Source organism: Marmota monax, unplaced genomic scaffold, assembly GCF_021218885.2.
Source record: "Marmota monax isolate L192 unplaced genomic scaffold, Marmota_monax_Labrador192_F-V1.1 WCK01_AAM20220418_F8-fsc00145, whole genome shotgun sequence".
Lineage (NCBI taxonomy): Eukaryota > Metazoa > Chordata > Mammalia > Rodentia > Sciuridae > Marmota > Marmota monax.
Genome location: NW_026695201.1, coordinates 456,465 through 479,127, shown reverse-complemented (window position 1 = coordinate 479,127; position 22,663 = coordinate 456,465). Strand labels below are relative to the sequence as shown.

Here is a 22,663-nt window from a genome sequence, read left to right as displayed (position 1 = left end):
TCATTCCAAACCACCTGTCATTCCTTAGATGGATAATGCTGCATTTATCTGCATATGCATTGCATATATATATATTTTTTTTTTCATTCTGACTATCCACTCTACTCACCTTTATCTCCTGCTCTTAGTGAACTCTTCTCCAATTAGCTCCAAGCAGAGATAATCATTTTTCCCACTATGTCTGCATATATACTTTCCAGTCTCACATTAGTTTTTATGTGTGATTGCAATTAATAATCCGTATTCTTCTGGTGTGCAAAACTATACCTCATTAATCCATATACTCCCCCTACCTAGAATGTCACCGGGCACTCACGGCTGCTCCAGACTTTTTCTTGAACATAAGAGAAGTAAATAAGAAATACAGGCTTAAAAATGAATGCCTGCAACGAACAAAGCATTGTGTCAGGTGACCTGAATATTACAAAGAACCTAAGGTATTCCACTGCAGAGGGACATTGACCCTGCTTGAAATAACAGGGGTTGTGTTAGCAGGTGACGTTGAATGTTTAACTAATGGAGTTGAATCACTTTTCAAGCTCGGCTTAATAATACAACAAGGCAGAGGGGTCCTGGCAATACTGAGGGTCTCGCTACTCAATCTCTGTCCATCATAGATGTAAAGAACACTTGAGGGGCTGGGTTGTGGCTCAGTGACAGAGCGCTTGCCTAGCATGTGTGAGGCACTGGGTTCCATCCTCAGCACCACTTAAACAAATTAAATAAACAAAATAAAGTTAAAAAAAAAAAGAACACTTGAGCTGAGTTCAGTGAACAGGAAGCCCATCACCACAGGGACCCATTGCCACTCAGTTTTGAAAGGTGGGCACAAGCACAGAGGCAGAGCAGACCTGTGTGTTGGACCCTCTGGCCAGCATGGGAAAAGCAGGCGTGAAGGTAAGAAAGCCAACTCTGCAGGCGGACATCACACCTTGACTCTACTATGGCTCCAAGGGGATCTCTGCATTTATTCTATGACCTCTGGCTTCCATATTCTTTAGACACTTCTTTATGAAATAAATCTAAATTCTCCTGCTTCCCCCCAAAATCATCCTTAGAGACTAAGCATTACCTGACCTTCTAATGAAGGAGGGCCACACTTGGGCACTCCCCCTTTTCTGTGGAAGGTGAAGGGGCAGGAGCAGAGATGGCTGGAGCTAAACTTGCAGCAGAACCAGGACATGACAGACTGGTTTTGTTCTTGTTGTTTGTTTGTTTGTTTCAGCATCTTTTTTTTTTTTGCCGGTTACAGCCCCATTCCTTCATCTAGAACATGCTGAATTCAGCAAGTCCAGCTCTATCATTTCTGTCCCTTGAGTCCACTGGCTTCTGGTCATCTGATACAGCTCTTGCAGCACAGGGGACCTGCCTCTCTTCCTACTCTGAGCACACTTGTGGCCCAGACTGAGTACTGCTGCCTGGGGGCTAATTACCAGCCATTACCAGCCGCGTTTCAGTTGGTCATCTTCAACCCGAGTGATGGCTCCGCTATTCTCCTTGATCCTTGGTGAGTACCTTTGCTTCAGTAGGTTTAGATTTTAGGGTTTTTCTGGAAATTTCATTAGGAGAATCTTTTCCCTGCCCAGATTCAAATATCTTTGAAGGATGGCTTTCTCCTTTCTTTCTATATCTATCCTAAGCCCTAAAAACCCCTTGATCCATACCCAATTTATAATATATTTTAATTGCCAGATTTTTTTTTCTATCGCCCCATAGTTATACCAACAGATTCATGACATTTTTCCCCTTCCTCTTTTCCATTGTTTTCCCCAAATATACTATTAATAAGAAGACGAGTGAATGAGATGCTAAGTAGCAACAGGTAGAGCAAGGAAAGAAGGTACTGCTTGCTGTAAGACAGTCACCTTTCATTGGCCATTTTGTCTAATTTCCTCTGAAAAGTGCTTCACATAATGTTTCTCTCATTTTCTCCAATTTCCTGTTGCCTAGGCGAGTCTACAAATTAGCATGAATGATCTGGAGGCTTTAATCCTGGCCCCTTGATTCCTTCTTTCCTTCCTTCCTTCCTTCCGTCCTTCCTTGTACTGGGACTATGAACCAGGGCGTTAGGCGTGCTGGGCAAGCACTCTGCCACTGAGCTGCATGCACCTCAGCCCTCCTGGCTCTCCAATTTCTTAGCTGTGTGAATTTGTAGATTACCATATTTCTCTGAAATCTTCCTAATCTATGCAGTAAGACTGATGTTATGTTTCTCAGAGTTTTTTTTTTTTTTTTGAAGGAAGTGTTTCATAAGATCACTATTACAGGGCATCTAACAGCATCCGGTAAACCTCTGTCCTAGTTGATCACATTCATTTTTATTATAGGCATTGCTGAAGCCCACACAGTCTTTCAATATAGCACTCGGGTGTCCCGTGTAGGATGCTTGCCATATTTAGCATCCCTACATTTCCCACTGCACCTGGCTTTCCCAAGCTCACCTGCAGTCCCGTCTCCTCCATGGATTCTTTCTGGTCTGCAGCTGCTGTTACAGCTATTGACCCTGCAGAGGAGCTCCCAGTTACTCATTGGATACCTCCCATTTGCACTTGTGCACCAGGCTTCACACTTTCCTTCCCATGTGTAATTTTGTAGGGGAGGTTATGCAACAGCTCATCACATATGTACAATATCGCCTTGAGTCTCCCAGAGTTGTAGAAAAGACTTCACAGAGTCTGAGTGGCCATGTGAGAAAGATGGAGGGCATGGGATTCATGAGAAAGAGTCTGGAAACTAAGAGAAAGAAATATTGCAGGTTAACCACTGAAATATTTGGATCTGCCTGGAAAGCCCTAGGATGGAGTTCCAAAGACACTCACTCACCTTTTCAGAAACCTATTGAAGGAGTGGAGGGTGAATTCTACAGTAGCAAATACCAAGGTCTCAGGGACTACTGAAGGTCACAGGGTTCAGGATTCTTTACAGCACTAGGAGGGAGCCTAACGGACAAAAGAATCCAACTCTACAGAGATCTCACAGGAAGAAGCCCGATGTTCCAAAGATGTACTAGTACTTAAATGTGGAGATTCCAAACTCAACATTGAGCTGCTTCCGACCTGTTAATCTATAATCAGGTGTCAGTAAACTATAGCCTACAAGTTGAGAATGGCTTTTATATTTTTTAACAGTGGGGGAATTTTTTTAAAATTCTAATATTTCATGACCCATAAAAATACATGAAATTTAAATTTGTGTCTCCATAAATTAAGGTATATCGGAACATATACCTAGTCTCATGTTGTAAAGATAGAGCTAAATAGCTGTGTCAGAGACCCTATGGCCACAAAGCCTGAAATATTTATTATCTGGCCTTTGAAAGAAAGGGTTTGCCAACTCCAGTCTGAACGGCCGTGTCCTTGAACACAGGCAGATCCTGCCACTCCCCTCCACTCTCTGCACTGCCCCTCTGCAACCTTGACTTTCCCCACCAGGGCATCTTTCCAGGGGCCCTAGGGCTCCTTTCTGCAGAGCCAAGGGGGTGCATTACCACACTTCTACTTCAGCAGTTATGACCCTCCTATCCTCACCTGGGCTGAAAGCAACACCACTGTAGTGGGAAAGGGCCGGGCCAACTGTGACAGAATTGGTCTCTGGTTTCTAGTCAGTGTCCAGTGTTCTCTGAGGGCGGTCATCAAAGGACACTGTGACCCAGGACGAGAAGGTTACAATTGGACGGATCTTGGAGGTTCTCTATCTATTGCCCTAAGTTTGGCAAGGGCCTTCTAGAGAGTTCTATTTTTTTTTTTAAATAAAGCCCTAAAGAGTTCTATTTTTTAAAACTTACTCAATGATCTCACTCACTTCCTCTTTTTTCTCCCCTCAGTCATTTGCGCTGGACCTGGCCTCTTAGGTAAGACTTCGAAGGGGTGGGGTGGGGGGAAAAGTCCTGACAGGGAGGAATTTTGAAGGTTCCTGGGCTCTGAACACAGACTATGGTCCCAAACAGGCCGAGTACCTTTCTTTTCAGGTTTCCCATCCCACTCTGTCAGTCTTGTGAGGGTGGATTTCCATTCCAGAGCACAGAATGGTTTGAATGGTTTTATCCAGCCAAGGAACCTCTCTCCCCACTTGGCCTCTGTGGCCAGAGAAGCTTGGCCAGCATCCACAAAACGAGATAGCTTCATTGCAAGCCCAGAGGCATTTCACTGGGGTGTAACCCGGGAATGAACTTCTTGTGCCCTGGTGGGTTCCAGCAAATCCAGGTCCTCCTCCCAGACTTCCTGCCACTTTTGAATTAGAAACGCGTGAGCTTCTGTGAAGTACATGACTTCACCAGTAGAGGGCAGGATGGAGCTCAGCCTCTACCGGCTGCCTCCTGGAGGAATCTGGGCGATACATCCTTGTGCACCCAAGGAGAGCAAGGGAGTGTGGAATGAGTATGCAGGAGTGGAAGGCTGTGACCGTCCAAAGCCAAGGAGGTTGTTTGTGGATTATCAGCTGCTTTTGCACCGTTCCTCAAGTCTATACTTTCACTGGATGCTGGTGGCTTTGCCAGAGAGAGGCAGCTACAAAATCTGCTATTGGTGTGGCAAATCCTTTGCCCTGACGGATGCAATTTGATTCCTTAGAGTTCCCCTTCCGGGATCTTGTCCAGAAACTTAAATTACTTGCTCTTTTTTCTTGGTCTTCAGGGCTGTCCCTCACTGCCAGTGTGAGAGGACAACTGTTTTTGTCACAGGGTCCCCCTTCCCCAGGATGTTGCTCCCCCACCCCTGGGTCTCTCTCAAGCTCTGTGCTGATAAAGCAGGCTAGTGTCGGCACGCTGCTCTGGGGAGCCCTCAACTCTTTCCTTTCACATCTTTTCGCATCTCTTCTATTTCCTACAGCTGAATTTCTTTTGTTGTGGTGGTTGTTGTTATTACTATTATGATCACTGCTTATTTCTTCTTTCCTGGGAACTGCTCTTGTCTACTTCATAGAAACTGAAAATTCAGGCCAGGCGTGGTGGTGGATGCCTGCAATCCCACTGGCTCGGGAGGCTGAGACAGGAGGATTGAGAGTTCAAAGCCAGGCTCAGCAAAGACGAGGCACTAAGCAACTCAGGGAGACCCTGTCTCTAAGTAAAATACAAAATAGGGCTGGGGATGTGGTTAAGTGGTCGAGTGGCCCTGAGTTCAATCCCTGGTACCTAGCTCCCCCAAAAAAGAAGGAAAAAAAATGAAAATTCATTGAAAGTGAGAATTTTACAATCCAAAATAAAATGATAACCTGTGTATAATTCTGAAGGCAGCTTCTTTCCGGAGTACACAATAATAACAATCCAAACTCTAATCTAGATCCAATGACCCAAAAGCCATTTCTGAGTGACTCTCTTGAATTATATTTTATTCAGATAAGTAAGCTTTAAATTCAAATGTGTAAAAAGTATAAACCTTTTTTTTAACTTTTTAAAATGATTTTAAATTCTATCTCTAGTTTCTTTTTTCAGTACTAGGGATTGAACCCAGGAGTGCTGTGTCACTGAGATACGTCTCCATCCTTGTTTAATTTTTCTTTTTGGTACTGGGGGATTGAACGCTGGGGTGCTTTACCACTGAGCCACATCTTCAGCCCTTTTTAGTTTTTATTTTGAGAGAGGGTCTCACTAAGTTGTTAAGGGTCTTGTTAAATTGCTGAGGCTGGCTTTGAACCTACAATCCTCCTGCCTCAGCCTCCCAAGCTGCCTGAATTATAGGCATGTGCCCAGCCTTTTCAAAATTTTGAAATTGGGCTGGGGATATGGCTCAAGTGGTAGTGCACTTGCCTGGCATGCGTGCATCCCGGGTTCGATTCTCAGCACCACATACAAACAAAGATGTTGTGTCCACCGAAAACTAAATAAATATTAAAATTCTCTCTCTCTCTCTCTCTCAAAAAACAAACAAACAAACAAACAAACAAACAAAAACCCTCCTGCCTCCGTATCCCAAAATGCTGGGCTTACAGGTGTGTGCCACCATTTCCAGTTAATCTTCATTCTTTATATCCCTTCCCCCACCACCAATTAAGGAAATGAAGCAAAAACAAATCAATAAACCAGACATGAACTTCTCACTGTAGTTTAAAAATCAGTCATATTGGAGTGTTCTCACTTAACCACTCCTCTGGGTTGATTTCATGTTCTGGGGAGTTTGTGTAGAGTTAAGACAGGAAGTGGGAAATCTGCTCCTCAGGAGTCCTGTCACCCACATTGGCCCTTATTAAGCTGTTCATATTCCATTAGGGCATAGACCACAAGTCCAAATGTGACATTTTCTAGAACCCCAGACGTGTCTCTCAGTTAATGGTCCCATTACACAAAGCTGTGGCAAATTTAGCTCTCTGCTGTCTTGCTTTGAGGCTACAGTAGACTTGGTGAGATTGTTTTAAGCCTCTAACTATAAGCTCTTTGAGGATAGAAGTCCTCTCTGTCTTATTCATCACGATTCTCTGAGTTCATAAAACAATACCCCAAACATAGTAGGTGCTTAGCAAATATTTAATGTCTGATGAGTTCTTCCCTAGTCACTCGACACAGTCATTTCTCCTCTACTTCTGTGCGGTGGTGGAAGGGAAAGAATTTCTCTTCATCTTTTCCATACCCAGAGTTCTAATTCCTCAGAACTTGTCCAGAGGCTCTGTGGTGCCTCTTTCCCACCTGGACCCCTGAAATCCCCTAGTTAAGTACTTGGAGCTGATCTGTCCTGGGCTTTCACTACTGGACAGTGTGACCACCGGATCATCACTTCCATGAGAATCCTTTCCCTCCTTTGTGGAATACAGGGGTGGACATGATGATCTCTATGGATTATCCTGGTTCTGACCATCAGAGTCTAAAAACTCTGCTGGCTCTTTGACTAATCTTTCCCTTAATCTTCAGCATGAAAGGCTACAGTCATGTCTGGGTCCTTGAAGGGGAATTTCTTGGTAGGGTGCAATTAAAGATGCGGTAGAATCAGAACTCAGAAATGGGGTCCCGAAGTCTGTCTCCCTCCCCTTCCCTTCTGACCCCTCCTGTCTAGTCCCCTACTCCCCACACCTTCTGTCCAGGGTGGAAGTGTCCCTGAGCATCCTCTGCACTCCTCCTGGATCTCCAGCTAACATCCCGTCTCTTTGCAGAGACATCCAGAGTGCGGCTGGTGGGGGGTCCCCACCGCTGCGAAGGGAGAGTGGAGGTAGAACGGAACGGCCAGTGGGGCACCGTGTGTGATGATGGCTGGGACCTGAAGGATGTGGCTGTGGTGTGCCGGGAGCTGGGCTGTGGAACAGCCAAGAAAACCCCCAGTGGTCGTTTATATGGGCCATACACAGAAAAAGGGCAAGAAGTCCTCATCCAAGGGGTCAGGTGCAGCGGAATGGAAGACACCCTGGCTCAATGTGAGCAAGATGAAGATGTTTATAGCTGCTCACACGACGAGGATGCCGGGGCAATTTGCCAGAGTAAGTACAGCAAGGCTCGAGGGCCCTCTGCCAGCTGCCCGAAACCTGCCCTGGCCACTCTTGTTGGATTTTATACCCTGTCATGGACTTCCACACAGCGGTAACTGCCTCCTTGTCCTCTCGTCTCACCCACACTTTCTTAACTATCAACTCTGGAGATAGATCATCCTCACTTAGAATGTTACTATTACTTGGTTGTATTAGTGCTTTTTTTTTTAAGTTTAAATAGAAATGAGAACGTATTTCTCTTATTTTTATACATGAAAAAAATATGCACAGATCCTGCAACTGCTAAACCCTTGTTGACTGGTGTATCTTATGTCTGGGGCTGGGCCTGAAGTCGTGGGTGAAGAAATGAGCCCCCAAGATGTAATCTGTGCTTTTTTGATAGTTCCAGTTCTCAAGAAGTCTACCTCCGGTCAGGTAGACAAGAGAGGCTCAGAGGAAAGCAATACAATCTTAGAGAGATGATAGACTGATAGACACATTCATGGATCTGTATTCCTTTATTTCCATACAGAGAGAGCAAATATTTGCTTTCTATGTACTTTTAATATTTTCTGTGTCTCTGTGTATCTTTTCTCCTCCTGGGATTTATGAGAGGCTAGTCTATGTCTCCTCCTTCTCTGTCTCCCCACAGAATTTATCAGAGAAACAATCACTTTTTGCCTTAATACTATAAGTTAGAAAGACTGAAGATTGGTGAGGGTTGGAAGCATTAATCTGGAATACTTGGTTAATGTCAACATTGAACCAAATGATTTTTACTGGTCTGGGGCTGGGGCTCAGGGGTGGAGCACTTGCTTCCCACGTGTGAGGCACTGGGGTGAATCATCAGCACCACATAAAATAAATAAATAAAATAAAGAACATGCCACCTTCCTACTTAAAACCAAAGATTTTTTTAACCTTTTATGTGTATATGCTTATGTATCTAATCACCTGTATAATGTATGTATATACACACATATATACAGATATGTGTGCACATATATACATGATACATATACATTTATATATAAATAGATAATACATATATTTAATATACAAACAACATATATAATATAGTTATAATGACATAGAATACACACATTATATACATTATATATTATTATAATTCCATATTATATAAAATGATCAATATTTATTATATATTAATTATGACATAAATGGATTATATATCATGTGTAGTAATTATGTAATATACATATTTTATTTATAATGTCTGATATAATATTTAATGTAAATTCATTTTTATACATAGATATATGTATAATAATATATTAAAATATTTTGTGTGTAATTATAATAATATATGATACATTGTAATTATGTATTAAAATATATACTATATTTATCATATATAAAAAGGACTGTGGATATAGCTCAGTGGTAGAGTGCCCCTGGTGGGTTCAATACCCAATACCAAAATATATATGCTATATTTTAATATATAATACATAATGAATTTATAACATGTAAAAACATTTATATTTATAGTATATTATAATTATAAATATACTTATATATTATTATTTATGTAACATTATTATAATAATATAAATTTTACATATAATTATACTATACATATAATATGATATAAATGTTCCATATATATAAATAAATTTGTTTTGCCTCTGTCTCTTGTGAAGAGCAATGAGGAGTTGAATGGGAAAACAATTTGAAAGAGTAAAATGCCACGATAACGACTCGCCCTGGGATGAGCATGCGCTTCCTTGATCCGCTCGCCCACTTCTCCATGAGCATCTCTTGGGCAGTGCCTCGCACTCCAGTGTACAGGGTACTGAACACCAGAAACAGCCCCTGGGCAGTGAGCCCCCTTTTCTGAGACGACCATGTGCTTGCAGGGAATAGACCCTTCCTGTTTTTTCTCCGCAGACCCAGATTTGTCTCCAGTCCCAGAAAGTGTGCGGCTGGTCCATGGCCCTGGGCCTTGCAAGGGGCGAGTGGAGGTGCAGTATGAGGGCCAGTGGAGCACCGTGTGCAAAACGGGCTGGGACCTCCGGGCTGCGAAGGTGGTGTGCCGGCAACTGGGGTGCGGCAGGGCCCTGCAGACCCAAAGCCACTGTAACAAGGCTGCCCAGGGCCAAGGACCCATCTGGGAGAGGGAGATGTTCTGCTCGGGAAGAGAAGCAGCCCTTCAGGATTGCCCCTCTGGGCCTTGGGAGAAGCACAACTGCACCCACGACGAGGACGCGTGGGTGGAATGTGAAGGTAATGGAAGGTGATGCTCGCACATCCAGAGACCAAGGTCATGGGTGAGGTTAAATGGAATTCCATTCAGCATTATTCTCGAGAACTACTCCTGCACCAGAGGATCCCTGCCAACCTATTGTGCTGACTGTCAATTCTCTTCTTTTAAAATGGCAATTACAATAACTGCCTTTCAGTACTGGGCATGGTGGTGCACACCCGGAATCCCATCTACCTGAAAGGCTGAGGCAGGAGGATCCCAAGTTCAAGGCCAGCCTGGGCATCTTAGTAAGACCCTGTCTCAAGATAAAAAGTAAAAAGGACTCCGAATGTAGCTCCATTGTAGAGCTCTACTGGGTTCAATCCCCAGTACCACCACCGCCCGCCCCCCCCCCCCCAAAAAAAGTTTTTTTTTAAAATAACTTCTTTGAATGTGAAATGCTTAAAATGTTTTAAGCAATATTATGTGCTATATTAATATGAACTGTTATACTGAATTCCATATGATAGAGCACAGCACATTACTCTGTATCTGTTGAGTTCTTCAATTTTTAAAAACTACCAGAAAGCCATTCATAAATATTAGATTTATAAAATAGGTGGGGGAAGCAAAAAGATCCTCGCTGAAGGAACATACCTGGCCACAGGGGTTGAAAGCTGATGGAGCAATGGAGAGCAACTGCAGTCACAGAAACACGTGGAGGGTTTCAGATGTGCTGATGGGGTTTGGTTGGGGAGGATGCAGATGATCTTTTTTTTTTTTTTAATATTTAACTTTTAGTTGTAGCTGGACATAACACCTTTATTTTATTTATTTATTTTTATGTGATGCTGAGGGTCCAACCCAGGGCCTTGCACGTGCTAGGAGAATGCTCTACCGCCGAGCCACAACCCCAACCCATGATCTTATTTTTTTCTCTTTTCCCTTTTTCTCTCCAATCTCCAACTTCCTCCTCCACCCTGCAGATGCCTTTGACCTGAGGCTGGTAGGAAGAGATAATCAGTGCTCTGGGAGACTGGAAGTGCTGCACAAGGGCGTGTGGGGCTCTGTCTGTGACGACGGCTGGGGAGAAAAGGAGGACCGAGTGGTGTGCAAGCAACTGGGCTGTGGGGAACCTCTCTCTCTACCCTTCAAAGCTCGGAAAACCTACGGCCCTGGGGTTGGCCGCATCTGGCTGGATGACGTTCGTTGTTCGGGGCAGGAGCAGTCCCTGGAGCAGTGCAAGCACAGGTTTTGGGGGTATCATGACTGTACCCACAAAGAAGATGTGGCTGTGATCTGCTCAGGTAAGTCCTGTAGGGCTGCCGTGGAGGACAATGCAGGAAGAAGGGTTGGTGGGGTGAAGTCTGGGGACAAGGGTGGCTCTGCCTGTGCCACAGAGCTTCTCGTAATCCTTCGTTACGCCCTGACTATTTCCAGGGATAGGGCTGAGGCTTTCTGATATGTTTTTTTGTTTTGTTTTGTTTTGATTTTTTTTTCTAGAGGAATCGGGCTGGGATATAATAAAAAATACAGTTTGAATGTGTCTTGAAAATTATTGGATCAACATCTTTATATTAAGTGTGAACAAAAGTGTGAAAGGATATAAGCCACTTTTCAAAATCATCAAAATTGTTTTCAAATCACATAGCAGAACCATAACGACCCAGCTTTCCTCTCAATTCAGGGTTAGTTCTCTTCAGTCCTCAAAGGCTAAGTCTGGACCATGGCAGATGCTCCACCTCATTCTTTTTTTTTATTATTATTATTCCCCAGATTTTATTTCCAGTGGCAGTGAGGCTATGGGCAAGGGCACTTTGAGAATGTCCTTGGGAGTCTTTTTTAAAATTTTTAAAAATATTTTTATTTTCTAGTTGTAGTTGGACACAATACCTTTATTTTGCTTATTTATTTTTATGTGGTGCTGAGAATCGAACCCAGGGTCTCGCACATGCAAGGCGAGTGCTCTACCACTGAGCCACAACCCCAGCCCCTCCTTGGGAGTCTTATTGGAGAGAATAAGACCTGAAATAGACCCCTATAGGGAGTATGCAGGGGAAGCCCTGTCCCAACTTGGGTCAGGGAGTCCGAGTGTAGCCTCTGGGTCTCTGGGTGGCTGACTCAAGAGAGTCACAAGTCAGAAACCCATTTGTGGAATTAGAAAGGGGACCCACTGTGCAGGTCTCTTTGGCTTAGCTATAAAGCTGCAGCTAGGGAAGAGCTGATATTTAACCAAGAAATATGGGTAACAGTTAATGCCTAGGAAAGGACAGATTTAGTGGCAATAGGCCAACGTTTACATCTGCTGTTGCTATTTTGAAATTGTTAAATTTTATGCAGTCACTAAACTACTCTGAACTTCAGTGTTTTCATCGGTAAAATAGACACTGTCCCTCAAAGTCTTTTGTGTAAGACATGAACACAGTTAGCCCTCTGTTTCCATGGCTTCTGCATCAGTGGCTTCAACCAACCGTGAATTGAAAATGCATATTTGATGTGTCACCAACTTTATTTCTGGTACATTTTGGCTATTTATTCCATATTGATGTTCTTTCAAAATAGAATAAAGGATTCAATTACTCTACTGAAAAAAAGAAATCATATCAGTCCTGAACATGTACAGGATTTTCTTATCATTACTCCCTAAACAAGATAGCATAACAGTTATTTATGTGGCATTTACATTGTGGTAGGTATTACAAGTGACCTAGAGATGAGTTAGAATATATAGGAGGATGTGCTTCAGTTTGGTGAAAATTTTTACAATGTCATTTTACATACGGGTTTAGAGCATCTTTTTTTTTTTTTTTTTTTGCTATCCTTGAGGGTCCTAGCACCAATTTTCTGTGGATACAGAGGAACAACTGTACAGTTTGTGCCTCACATGAGAGCTGGTTCAATTTGCCCCTGGACACTACACCAGATTCTGACCCAGGTGACATCCACCGGTGTGGGATATCCATGTAGTTGAGCTCTTTCCTGTTCTGAGCACCAGTCTGCTTCCTTAGCCAATTTAGCTTGAATGGAATAATTTCTTGCAGGCCTGTCCCCTCTCCTTACTACATGTTCCTCTTGTCTTTACAGGACAGTATCCCGGCCTTGATGCTTGACCTGGCTCCTACTGGCCCCAGGTGCCCCTGCTTGTTCCCCGGGCCCCTGATTATCCTGGTGGTCACGCTGGACCTCAGTCTCTCGGGAGTCTGAATGCTGCGGAGACACCTTGTTCTCGGGGTCAAGCACGGCCCCCCCCACCTGTCCTGAGATATAGTTGTTGAGTGTCCCTGCTGGAAAGATGACCTTCTCTTGGCATTGCTTCTGACCTTGTCTGCCCCTTCCTCACCTGCCTGGAATCCTCAGGCCGGCCGCTCTGACCAAAAGCACAGGCCTTACTAAGGCAAGATCTTCATCTGCTCATTACAGGAGTGAAAAAGACAGAGGACACATTTTAAAGGAAGCGTGTGGAGAAAAATCTTTGGAACTGGGGTGGGGGGACGAGACAGAGGCTTTTTGAAATCTTCTTCTCAAGCTTCAGCTGATCATGACAGTAAGCCCACACTTCTCTGCCCCTTTCTCGAAGAGGGCAGTTTGCCATTTCAAGAGGGTGGCACAGCAGCGATCTGTAGTCCTAAACCTTTTCATAACATCAGAAAAAGATATTTCACCTTCTGACGGTTGCCATGAAATACTTCTGTCATCTATCCCAGGACAATCTGCCAACATAGTTGGCATTTAACCAAAGGAATCTCAGAAATGCATCCAAAGAAAACTGTGATTGGTTCCTGGGAAAAGGTCAGGAGAGAGGTGGACAGAAGTTGGGGAGAGCTACAGTTGTGTCGCATGCCAATCAGAAAGTACCATTTTCATCTTATTAATGGACACCTGTAAACCTAAGGTACAGAATGACACTAAGGAGACCATCAAGGTTTAACTGTAAAAATCAGCAACTCTAGACTCAGGCTAAGTCCAAACTTACGCTATGCTGAGGATTACACTGCATAATAAATCACATCTTGCAATCTCAACAGCTGCTGTTTTGTGTGATGTGCTCTTTCCGCCAACAGGGAAGCAGGCATTGTGGTGGGTCAGGTCACTCAGAACACACACCAAGTCCTAGTTTTGTCCAAATTGAAGAGTCTTTATTTTGCTGGCCAGCCAGAGACTGCCCCCCACAGGATCCATAACTGTCTCTGCAAGGAACAGCCCGAGCCTGAGCATTTTAGGTTATCTGAAGACAAAAAGCACATCTGGGGTGACACAGCTGCAAGCAAGCAGGCACAGAAACTGGATTGGGCAGTTAGCGAGACAATGCAGTGGGTACCTTGGTATTTCCCACGGGACTTTCCAGGTTGGCACAGAAGCAAGCAAGCAGAAGGGAAGTGGGTCAAAATGACCCTAGTTCAGTACCCGTTAGAGAATGGTTACTAACGTCTACACAATCAATCTCTGACAAGGTACATTGCCCAAGAAAAATGAAAACCAAAGAGAAAATTTTCACATTGCATAAGAATCGCTCATTTATGTTGCCAAGTATGTTGTGCTAGGTAACTATTAATGGGTAGAGAGGTGGGGCTTTCCCACAGGAGAAGCATTTCTTACATGCAGTCTGTTTGGTCATTGCCTGTATAGCCTGGCCCATAACAGGTTTGTCTTTTATTTTACACAGGATTAGGTAAAAGAGAACCTGCCTGTAAATGCAACCACATGTGTAACATAGCTATCTCCTCTAGGTGGGGAACTTTCTTCCTATTTCCTGCTCTATCTTGAAACTAAAAGTCAGTTCTGCCACTCTTATACTTTTTTAGAAAAAAAATTTCATTTTGATTAATGTGTATTAATTGTACTTATTAATGGTCTTCAGTGTGAAATTTCAATACATGCATGCAACATGCACTGATCAAATCTAACCAACTACTAACAGAGGGTGCTAGAGTCTTCCATATTGGTTGTGGGATCCTATGGCTGCTAATGATACTGGAGAGTGTTTCCACCTCCCAACCTGCTATTCCACTGTAGCTCAAATAGTTAAATGAATGGGAAAATAGGTAGAGAAACATTGTTTTTAAAAAGAGAAACAAGTCTTAACAGACATTTTGGGATTTATCCTGTTTCCTCAAACATACTTTGCCTTTAGACGATCAGCTCTCACAAGTCTTCCTGATTTTCCCTACAGACTGAGATTCTGTACCTCTAATCCATGGGCGAGCTAAACTGCCTTGACTGAGCCATTGAAAAGTCCCTTTATGCTTAGTAGAGCAGAATAGGGTTAGAATTTCACAAAAATACCTTTGGTTGCCTCCTAATTTCTACAATAAAATTTGTTTTGTAGAATTCCAACCCAGTAAGACTCCTGGGAACCAACCTTAAAAATGCTTGTGCCAGAGACAGAATGTTTTAGTCAGTTTTTATTTTTTCCCCACTGCTATGACCAAAAGACCTGACAAGAACAATTTTAAAGGAGGGAAAATTTATTTGGGGCTCATGGTTTCAGAGGTCTCAGTCCATAGATGGCCAACTCCATTCCTCAGGGCCCAAGAGGAGGCAGAACATCATGGTGGAAGAGTGTGATGGAGGGAAGCAACTGAGAACATGGGAGAGAGAGAGAGAGAGAGAGAGAGAGAGAGAGAGAGAGAGAGAGAGAGAGACTCCTCTTATCATGCACAAAATATATACCCCAAAGTAACCCCCGATGACCCACCTCCTCCAGCCACACCCTAGCCGCTTACAGTTATCACCCAGTTAATCCCTATCAGGGGATTACTGCACTGACTAGGTTCAAACTCTCATAACCCAATCATTTCACCTATAAACTTTCTTGCAATGTCTTACCCAGAGCTTCTGGGGCCACCTCATATCTAAACAACAACACAGAGCGATTCCCACACTGAAAGCAAGATCTGAGGAAGCCTGACAGAGTGTTAGAAAGTCTAATAAGAATTTATCATCCTTGGCAGAGGCCTCCCTTCACCGTGAACTCTCTCCCTGCCTGCTGACTGACTGGAGAGAATCCCAGGTACACATGAGGGAGGCTGAGTCCAACCGTGGAGGAGCCTGATTTCTGAATGGGAGGGTAGAACAGAGTCTCTCACCCAAACTCAGCCAACTGCGACACCAAAAGGAAATAGACATGGTTTGTATTAGAGCACTCAGGGATCGGGATGGTGTATTTCCGGAACCTGTAGCAGGACAAACACAGGAAGATTGTTTGAAGAAATCAATTGCACTGCTTCAAGGCTCACTAAAGTCTTTCTGGTTATCATTTAGCTTTCTTAAAAACCTCTAAACATATTTTCCGTGCTAATCAGGAAATGTGAGATTGTTCCTAATTATATTTTCACTATTAATGAGCTATATTTTGGATGCTTATTTTTAACAGTCTCCTAAGCCTTTTTTTCCACTAAAAACTATACCAAGTATGTCCATGGAGAGAGCTTCACAAACATTTTTAAACAACACAGTCCTTCCTCCCGGTGACAGTTAATTGGAACATCTGTCCCAAGCTGGATCAATTAGTCCTTTCCAGGAATTGGGAACTGTGACCAAAAGTAGATTAGTTTCTCCAAGTAGCTGATAGTCTAGTCAGTCAGCCTAGGACCTGCAGGAGGACATTTCTCACATACCACATGGATCAGAGAACCAGAGGAAGTCCTTTCACAGAGATAAATAATAATGATGTGTACAGAGAACAGCATACATTAGACACAGACATCCTGGACAGCATTTTCCATTTCTTTTCTTTTCCTGGGCTCCGACAGCATTCCTGGCATTAGGTTCTGTGACAGACTGCTGGGAGTTCATAATAATTTTTAAAATGTTTTGGTTGAGTTCATCTTATGTTGGTTTTTGTGCTTCCAACCAAAAGAACCACAGACAGTTTTCTTATTTTTAAGTTAATAAATTGATAATTCATCCATCTTTTACAAGGTCGATTGTATCAGCCCAATTATTAATAATAAATAAATTTCCTTTGCATTCATGAAATCATATTTATGGAACTGAAAACACAGGAAACAGCCTACAGCTGAGGTACCACTTAGAGATACTGCTCTTGAGTGCCCCTGGCTGGATGAATGTCCAATCTATCTGTTCTACATAAGTGGAATTTAAAGCTCATCACCTCCATATTAAAAAAAATAGATTAATTAGAGATCCAGTGAAGGTGGGGTATAGAAAATAGGCAACTCAGAAGTGACATGTTTTCTGCCTATTTTATGTTGAAAAGGCTCTCTCTCTTTTTTTTTTTTAGTGAGAGAGAGAGAATTTTTTAATATCTATTTTTCAGTTTTCGGTGGACACAGCATCTTTTTATTCTATTTTTATGTGGTGCTGAGGATAGAACCTAGAGCTCCGCTCATGCCAGGCAAGCGCGTTACCACTTGAGCCACATCCCCGCCTCCAAAAAGGCTCTCTTAAATTTTACTATCGGGTGAAATTTTAATCATTTTTGATGATTAGAAGTTGTAGTAATCCAAATCAGGTAATTAGAACTTGTTGTAATTTAAATCAGGTTACAAAACTTTGCTTAAATCCCTTTGAGAGCTTCCTATTGTGCATAAGTTAAATGGAAATGTCTCATTCTGGCTTAAGAGGCTTGGCATGACCTGGCCCCCACCTACTCCCCCAATCTTATCTCATACAAGCATGCCTTATTTTACTTTATTTACTTGCTTTGCTTTACTGTGTTTCCCAGATATTGTTTTATTTATTTCTTTTCACAGATTGAAGATTTGTGGCAACTCTGCATTAAACAAGCCCATTGTCGCCATTTTCCCAACAGCTCAGATGATCGTTAGCATTTTGTGGCAATAAAGCATTTTTTATTAAGGCACATCCATTGCTTTTTAGACATAGTTGCTATTGCATACTTAATAGACTACAGTATAGTGGGGACATAAATTTTAGATGCACTGGGAAACCAAAAAATTCACTACTCAATTTATTATATATATATATATATATACATATATATATATATATTTTATTACTGTGATCTGAAACTCCAATTCTCAATATCTCCAAACTATGTCTCTCCTATCAGCCCATTCCAACCACATGGATTTTCTATCCCTTCCTAAGACACATCAAATTTACTGACCTGTGGTAGGTCTTCCAGAGGATAGGTTTGGGGTAGAGCAACTATCAGAAGCTCTGTTTGCACATACTGAGTCTGATACATATTGAATCTCCATGTGAAGATGTTCATTAAAAGTTTAGGGGAAGTTGGGCACTGTGGTGCCCACTTATGATCCCAGTGTCTCGGGAGGCTGAGGCAGGAGGATCACGAGTTCAAAGCCAGTTCAGCAATGGCAAGGTGCTAAGCAACTCAGTAAGACCCTGTCTCTAAATTAAAAAAAAAAAAACACAAAAAATAGGGCTGGGACATGACTCAGTGGTCCAGCACCCCTGAGTTCAATCCTTGGTATCAAAAAACAAAACAAAACAAAAAAGTTCAGGGTAGAGGTTTGGCCTTGCAGATATGATCTGGGAAATTTTTGTATTTCAGAGCTGATAAGGATAAATGCTTTGAATACTCTTTCTCTTTTTGTCATGAATGTGTTTTTGTGGGTGTATGTGTGTGTGTTGTAGAGGGAGGAAAATAAAGATATTTGACATATACACAATATCACTGCTTTTTTCCCATTCTCATTCCTTTATCCTATAACACAAAATGTATTATTTATTATCACAATATTTAAGGATAGTTGAATTAGCATGAAAGTAAACTGTGGGGTAGAAAGAAGTTTTAACTCAAGGATTTTTACCTCCTCTTTAGAATTAGAGGCTAGAGTGTTTTTGGTTTTTTGCAAGATAATTTTATCACATTAGGTGGAATGAGGGCCTCGTTATTGTTTTTATTAAGAGATTAAGTGAGGTTTAAGGAGATGGTTGCCAAGCTGACAAGGGGACTTGTAGTGGTTAATTTTACATGTTGACTTGCTGAGTCGTGAGGTGTTCTGCTGTTTGATTAAACATGATTTCTGGATGTGTCTGTGGGAATATTTCTGGATGGGATTAGTATATCAACTGGAAGTCTCCATAGAGCAAATTGGGTTTCTTAAAGAAATCTCTTTTAAGACTTCACAATATGGTAAAGTCCTTCCCTAAACTCATTTTTTCAAAGATGTTTCCCCTCTCTCATCAGATAATCAGGGATTATTGCTGATATTTTCTTTCCTGTATTTTGACCTTGCCAGGGCTAATTTTATGTGTCTCTAGGATGAATTCACCAATCAAGTATGAAGTCTCTTTGAAAATTTTCTTTCTGAGGTATATAGAGACAAATTCCTACCTTTTATGGAAATATGAGGAGCAGAAAATATGTACCCCTAATAGTACAGAGCTGAGATTTTAAAAAACTAGTATTATTTTAAAAATAAAATCAAAGTGATAGTGCATGTTAATGCCCAGCTACAAATGCAATGTGCAATTTTGGTAAGTTTTTTTTTGGGGCGGGGGGTGGGTGGGTACTGGGAATTGGACTCAGGGGCACTCCACCACTGAGCCACATCCCCAGCCCTGTTTTGTATTTTATTTAGACACAGAGGGTCACTGAGTTGCTTAGCACCTTGCCATTGTTGAGGCTGGTTTTGAACTTGCAATCCTACTGCCTCAACCTTGGAAGCCACTGGGATTACAGGCATGCACCACTGCACCCAGCTGATTTTGGTAACTTTTTCTGTGATAACAAACCTCACCAATATCTCATGACTTACAATGTAAACTTTTATTTTTTTGCGCAGGCAAATTAAGTACTGCAAATCATCTGAAGTTTTGTTGGACTCAGCTGGCCTTAGTTGGATTTGGCTCCAGGATGAGGGCTCTGTTTAATTTTCTTCCAACTATTTTCTTGTTCTGGGGTCTGGATTGAAGCAGCAGCCAAGCCCAACCATGGAACTGCCAGTGGTGTCTTGCTGGATACATCAAATGCTTGTATTCTGACATCTTTTTGCCCCCAAATATTCACACAACCAAGCCAAAGACCAGTGAATCAGGAACATATTTATCCCCCCAAATACTTGAGAAGATCATCTGACAATGAGAAAACCCATTTACTTCTTTTATAGGAAGGGAGCCAGTAGTTGGGAGCAATAATCTAATCTATTACAGTGCTGTGAAACCAGTTTCTACTCTGTGAGTCACATTTTATCCACTCAAAAAATATCAAGACTCTTCCTCTGAAAGTTCACTAGCTTCTGTATTAGGGTTCTTTGAAAAAAACAAAACCAATAGAGTATATTTTAACAGTAGACCCCCTAGACCCATGGATTCTGCAACCACAGATTGAACCAAGCTGACGGTTCCCTAAACAATACAATATATCTGTTATTATTATTCATAAAGCATTCATATTATAGACAGTATTTTAAGCAATCCAGAGATGTTAAAGTATAAAGGAGGATACATATAAGGATGTATGTTGTATACAAGTACTATGCTATTTCATACAGGCATTTGAGCATCTGTGGACTTTGGTATTCATTCAAGTCTGGAATTAAACCCCTGTGGATACTGAGGAAGGAATGTATATATAGGGAAGGTTTATTTCAAGGAATTGGCTATGTGGATTATGGAGGCTGTTAGGTCCAAAATCTGCAGGGTGAGTCAACGGCTGAAAATGAGGGATGAGCTGATGTTGCAGTTCAAGTGTGAAGGAAAGTGTGCTGTCACGGCGGGGGGGGGGGGGGGGGGGGGGGGGTGCCAGTCTTCTGTTCAGGCCTCCAACTAATTAGATGAAGTTCACCCCCATTATGGAGGTCAGTCTGCTCTATCCAGTGTCCAGCCATCCACATGCTAATCTCAACTGAAAACACTGTCATGGAAATATCCAGGATGTGTGGCCACATATCCGGACACCATGGCTCAAATGAGACAGCATATGAAAGTCACAACCCAGCTTCCCCTCTAGCAGGCAAGCCCAGCTTGTGAGACCAGGCCAGTGGTACCTGATTCTCCAGACTCTGCATCTCAGCCCGGGGCCCCTCTGTGTTCTTATCACTGCTTCGTGGAGCAAAAGGTTCTGCCTTTCCTCGGAGCCTTCAGATACGTCCCGTGATGAGAATTCTTCTCCTGATGGTGGGTCCCAGGGATGCACTCTGGCACATTCCTCTGCCCTACGTGATACTCTTCTCCTCATCACCCCCAGAAGCAGATTTTATCCCCACTTACTTCACCAGAATCTTGAGCATCATGATTTCCTCTTTGTGTAATTTATTTCATTTCCTCTAGAAACCTTTTATCCTGCGTGAAAGCTACGATGGGTACACTGTCCTCCAACAAGATAGCCACCACGTCATATGCCACGCTCCGCGGGTTCTTGCCTCTGGCATATCCCTTACTGGGTCAAACTTTTGGCTGAGTTTGGGCTACGGTGTGTGTGTGTGTGTGTGTGTGTGTGTGTATGTGTCCTTCTTTACGTTTTCTTTAATTGCCTGTTTTCTTGGCATGTTCTATCTGTGACAAATCCTAGCTCTATGGGCCATTTCTTTGTGCTCCATTTTGATTCCAAAGCCAGACCAAACCAAACCAAACAAAATATTGCAAGAAAGCCACTGAACAAATTTATTTTTATGAATAGCTATTTTTAAATTTTAACATAATGCTGTGGTTTGAATACAGTTGGTTCCCTTTAAAAGTCATGCTGATTTTTAATCCCCATCAGACAGTATGAAGGAGGTGGAAATGCAATCGAACTGTGCTGTTTAGAGTTGGGGTCTTCGGGAAGCAAGGGGTTAGATAAAGCCGTCGGCATGGAGCCCCTTGGTGGCTTTGTAAGAAGGAGAGAGACCAGAACACACACACACCTGCATTCTCCATCTCTTGCCAGATGATACCCCTGCACTGCCTCTGGATTCTGTCAGCAAGAAAGTTGATACTAAATGCAGCTTCTTGACCTTTGGGGCTCCAGAATTGGGGGTCAGAATAAGCCTCTTTTCTTTGTAACTTGTGCAGTCTGTGGTACTGTTATTAGTAGTAGCTAAAAGACTAAGAGACACAATTTTTTTTTGTGTGTGTGGGGTGCTGGGGATTGAACCCTGGTTCTTGTGCATGCAAGGCAAGCACTCTACCAACTGAGCTATATCCCCAGCCCTAAGACACACAATATTAACAAAACACATCCAACAGTGCTTAAACAAGATAGTGTACTGTCTAAATTACATTTATTCCAGGAATACAAGGTTTGGTTGATATTTCAATATTAATATAATTCACTCTATTATAATAGGCTGGGGATGTAGCTCAGTGGTAGAGGACTTGCTTAGCATGCACAAGGCCCTGGGTTCAATCTTTATCACTGCTGAGAGAGAGAGAGAGAGAGAGAGAGAGAGAGAGAGATTATACACACATGCATCCTACATACAATTCATCCTATTACCGAAATAAGAGAGTCAATAGATACATCAAAAATATTTGACAAATTTTAAAATTCATTTATGATAAGAACTTTGAGTAAAGTATGCATACAAATGAACTTCCTTAATTTGATATTTGAAGCATCTATGAAAAACCTACAGTCCATATCATACATAGCTGTGAAAGATGAATTAATTTTGCCCATCTTTGGGACAATGCAAAGATGTCTACTTTCACATCTTCAGTTCAACATTGTGACAGAAGTCTTAGCTCAAGCAAGGAGGCAAGAAAAAGAAATAAAAAGTGCACAAACTGTAAAAGAATAATTAAGGCTGTTGTTGTTTGTAGGTAGTATGATCATACATGTAAAGATCCTGATGGAATTTATCAAAAAGCTACTTGAAGTTAACGAGATGGGAGGTTACAAAATCAATGTACAAAAACTAATTGTGCTTATTCATACCAGCAAAAATTAGAAATTGAAATTTATGAAACACTGTCCATTATAATAATCGGATAGGAATGGCCTAGGGCTCTATTTGACAAAAACGTGAAAAAAACTGGACATTGAAAACTGCAAAACACTGTGAGAGATGTTAAAGAACACCTAAATAAATAGACAGCCGTGCCTTGCTTGTGGGTCAAAAGGCTCAAAATTGTTGAAATGTGAATTCTCAGCCCAATGTGGTAGGACATGCTTGCAATCCCAGTGACTAGGGAGGC

General features: G+C 42.2%; 1 protein-coding gene across 2 annotated transcripts; it reads left to right on the top strand.

Annotated features, from left to right (window-relative positions):
• The first annotated feature begins 1,315 nt into the window (after positions 1 to 1,315).
• Cd5l (CD5 molecule like) lies at positions 1,316 to 13,614 on the top strand. 2 transcript variants are annotated; one of them, XM_058574119.1, is made up of 7 exons: positions 1,316 to 1,507; positions 3,824 to 3,850; positions 7,078 to 7,398; positions 9,298 to 9,633; positions 10,579 to 10,899; positions 12,677 to 12,711; positions 12,749 to 13,614. In XM_058574119.1, the coding sequence occupies exons 1-6, from the start codon at positions 1,480 to 1,482 to the stop codon at positions 12,700 to 12,702; spliced, it is 1,059 nt and encodes a 352-aa protein (XP_058430102.1). In that variant the 5' UTR covers positions 1,316 to 1,479; the 3' UTR covers positions 12,703 to 12,711; positions 12,749 to 13,614. The 2 variants fall into 2 exon arrangements, with proteins under 2 accessions (XP_058430102.1, XP_046285056.1); XM_046429100.2 differs by having other exon boundaries at positions 1,317 to 1,507; positions 12,677 to 13,614.
• The last annotated feature ends 9,049 nt before the right edge of the window (positions 13,615 to 22,663 follow it).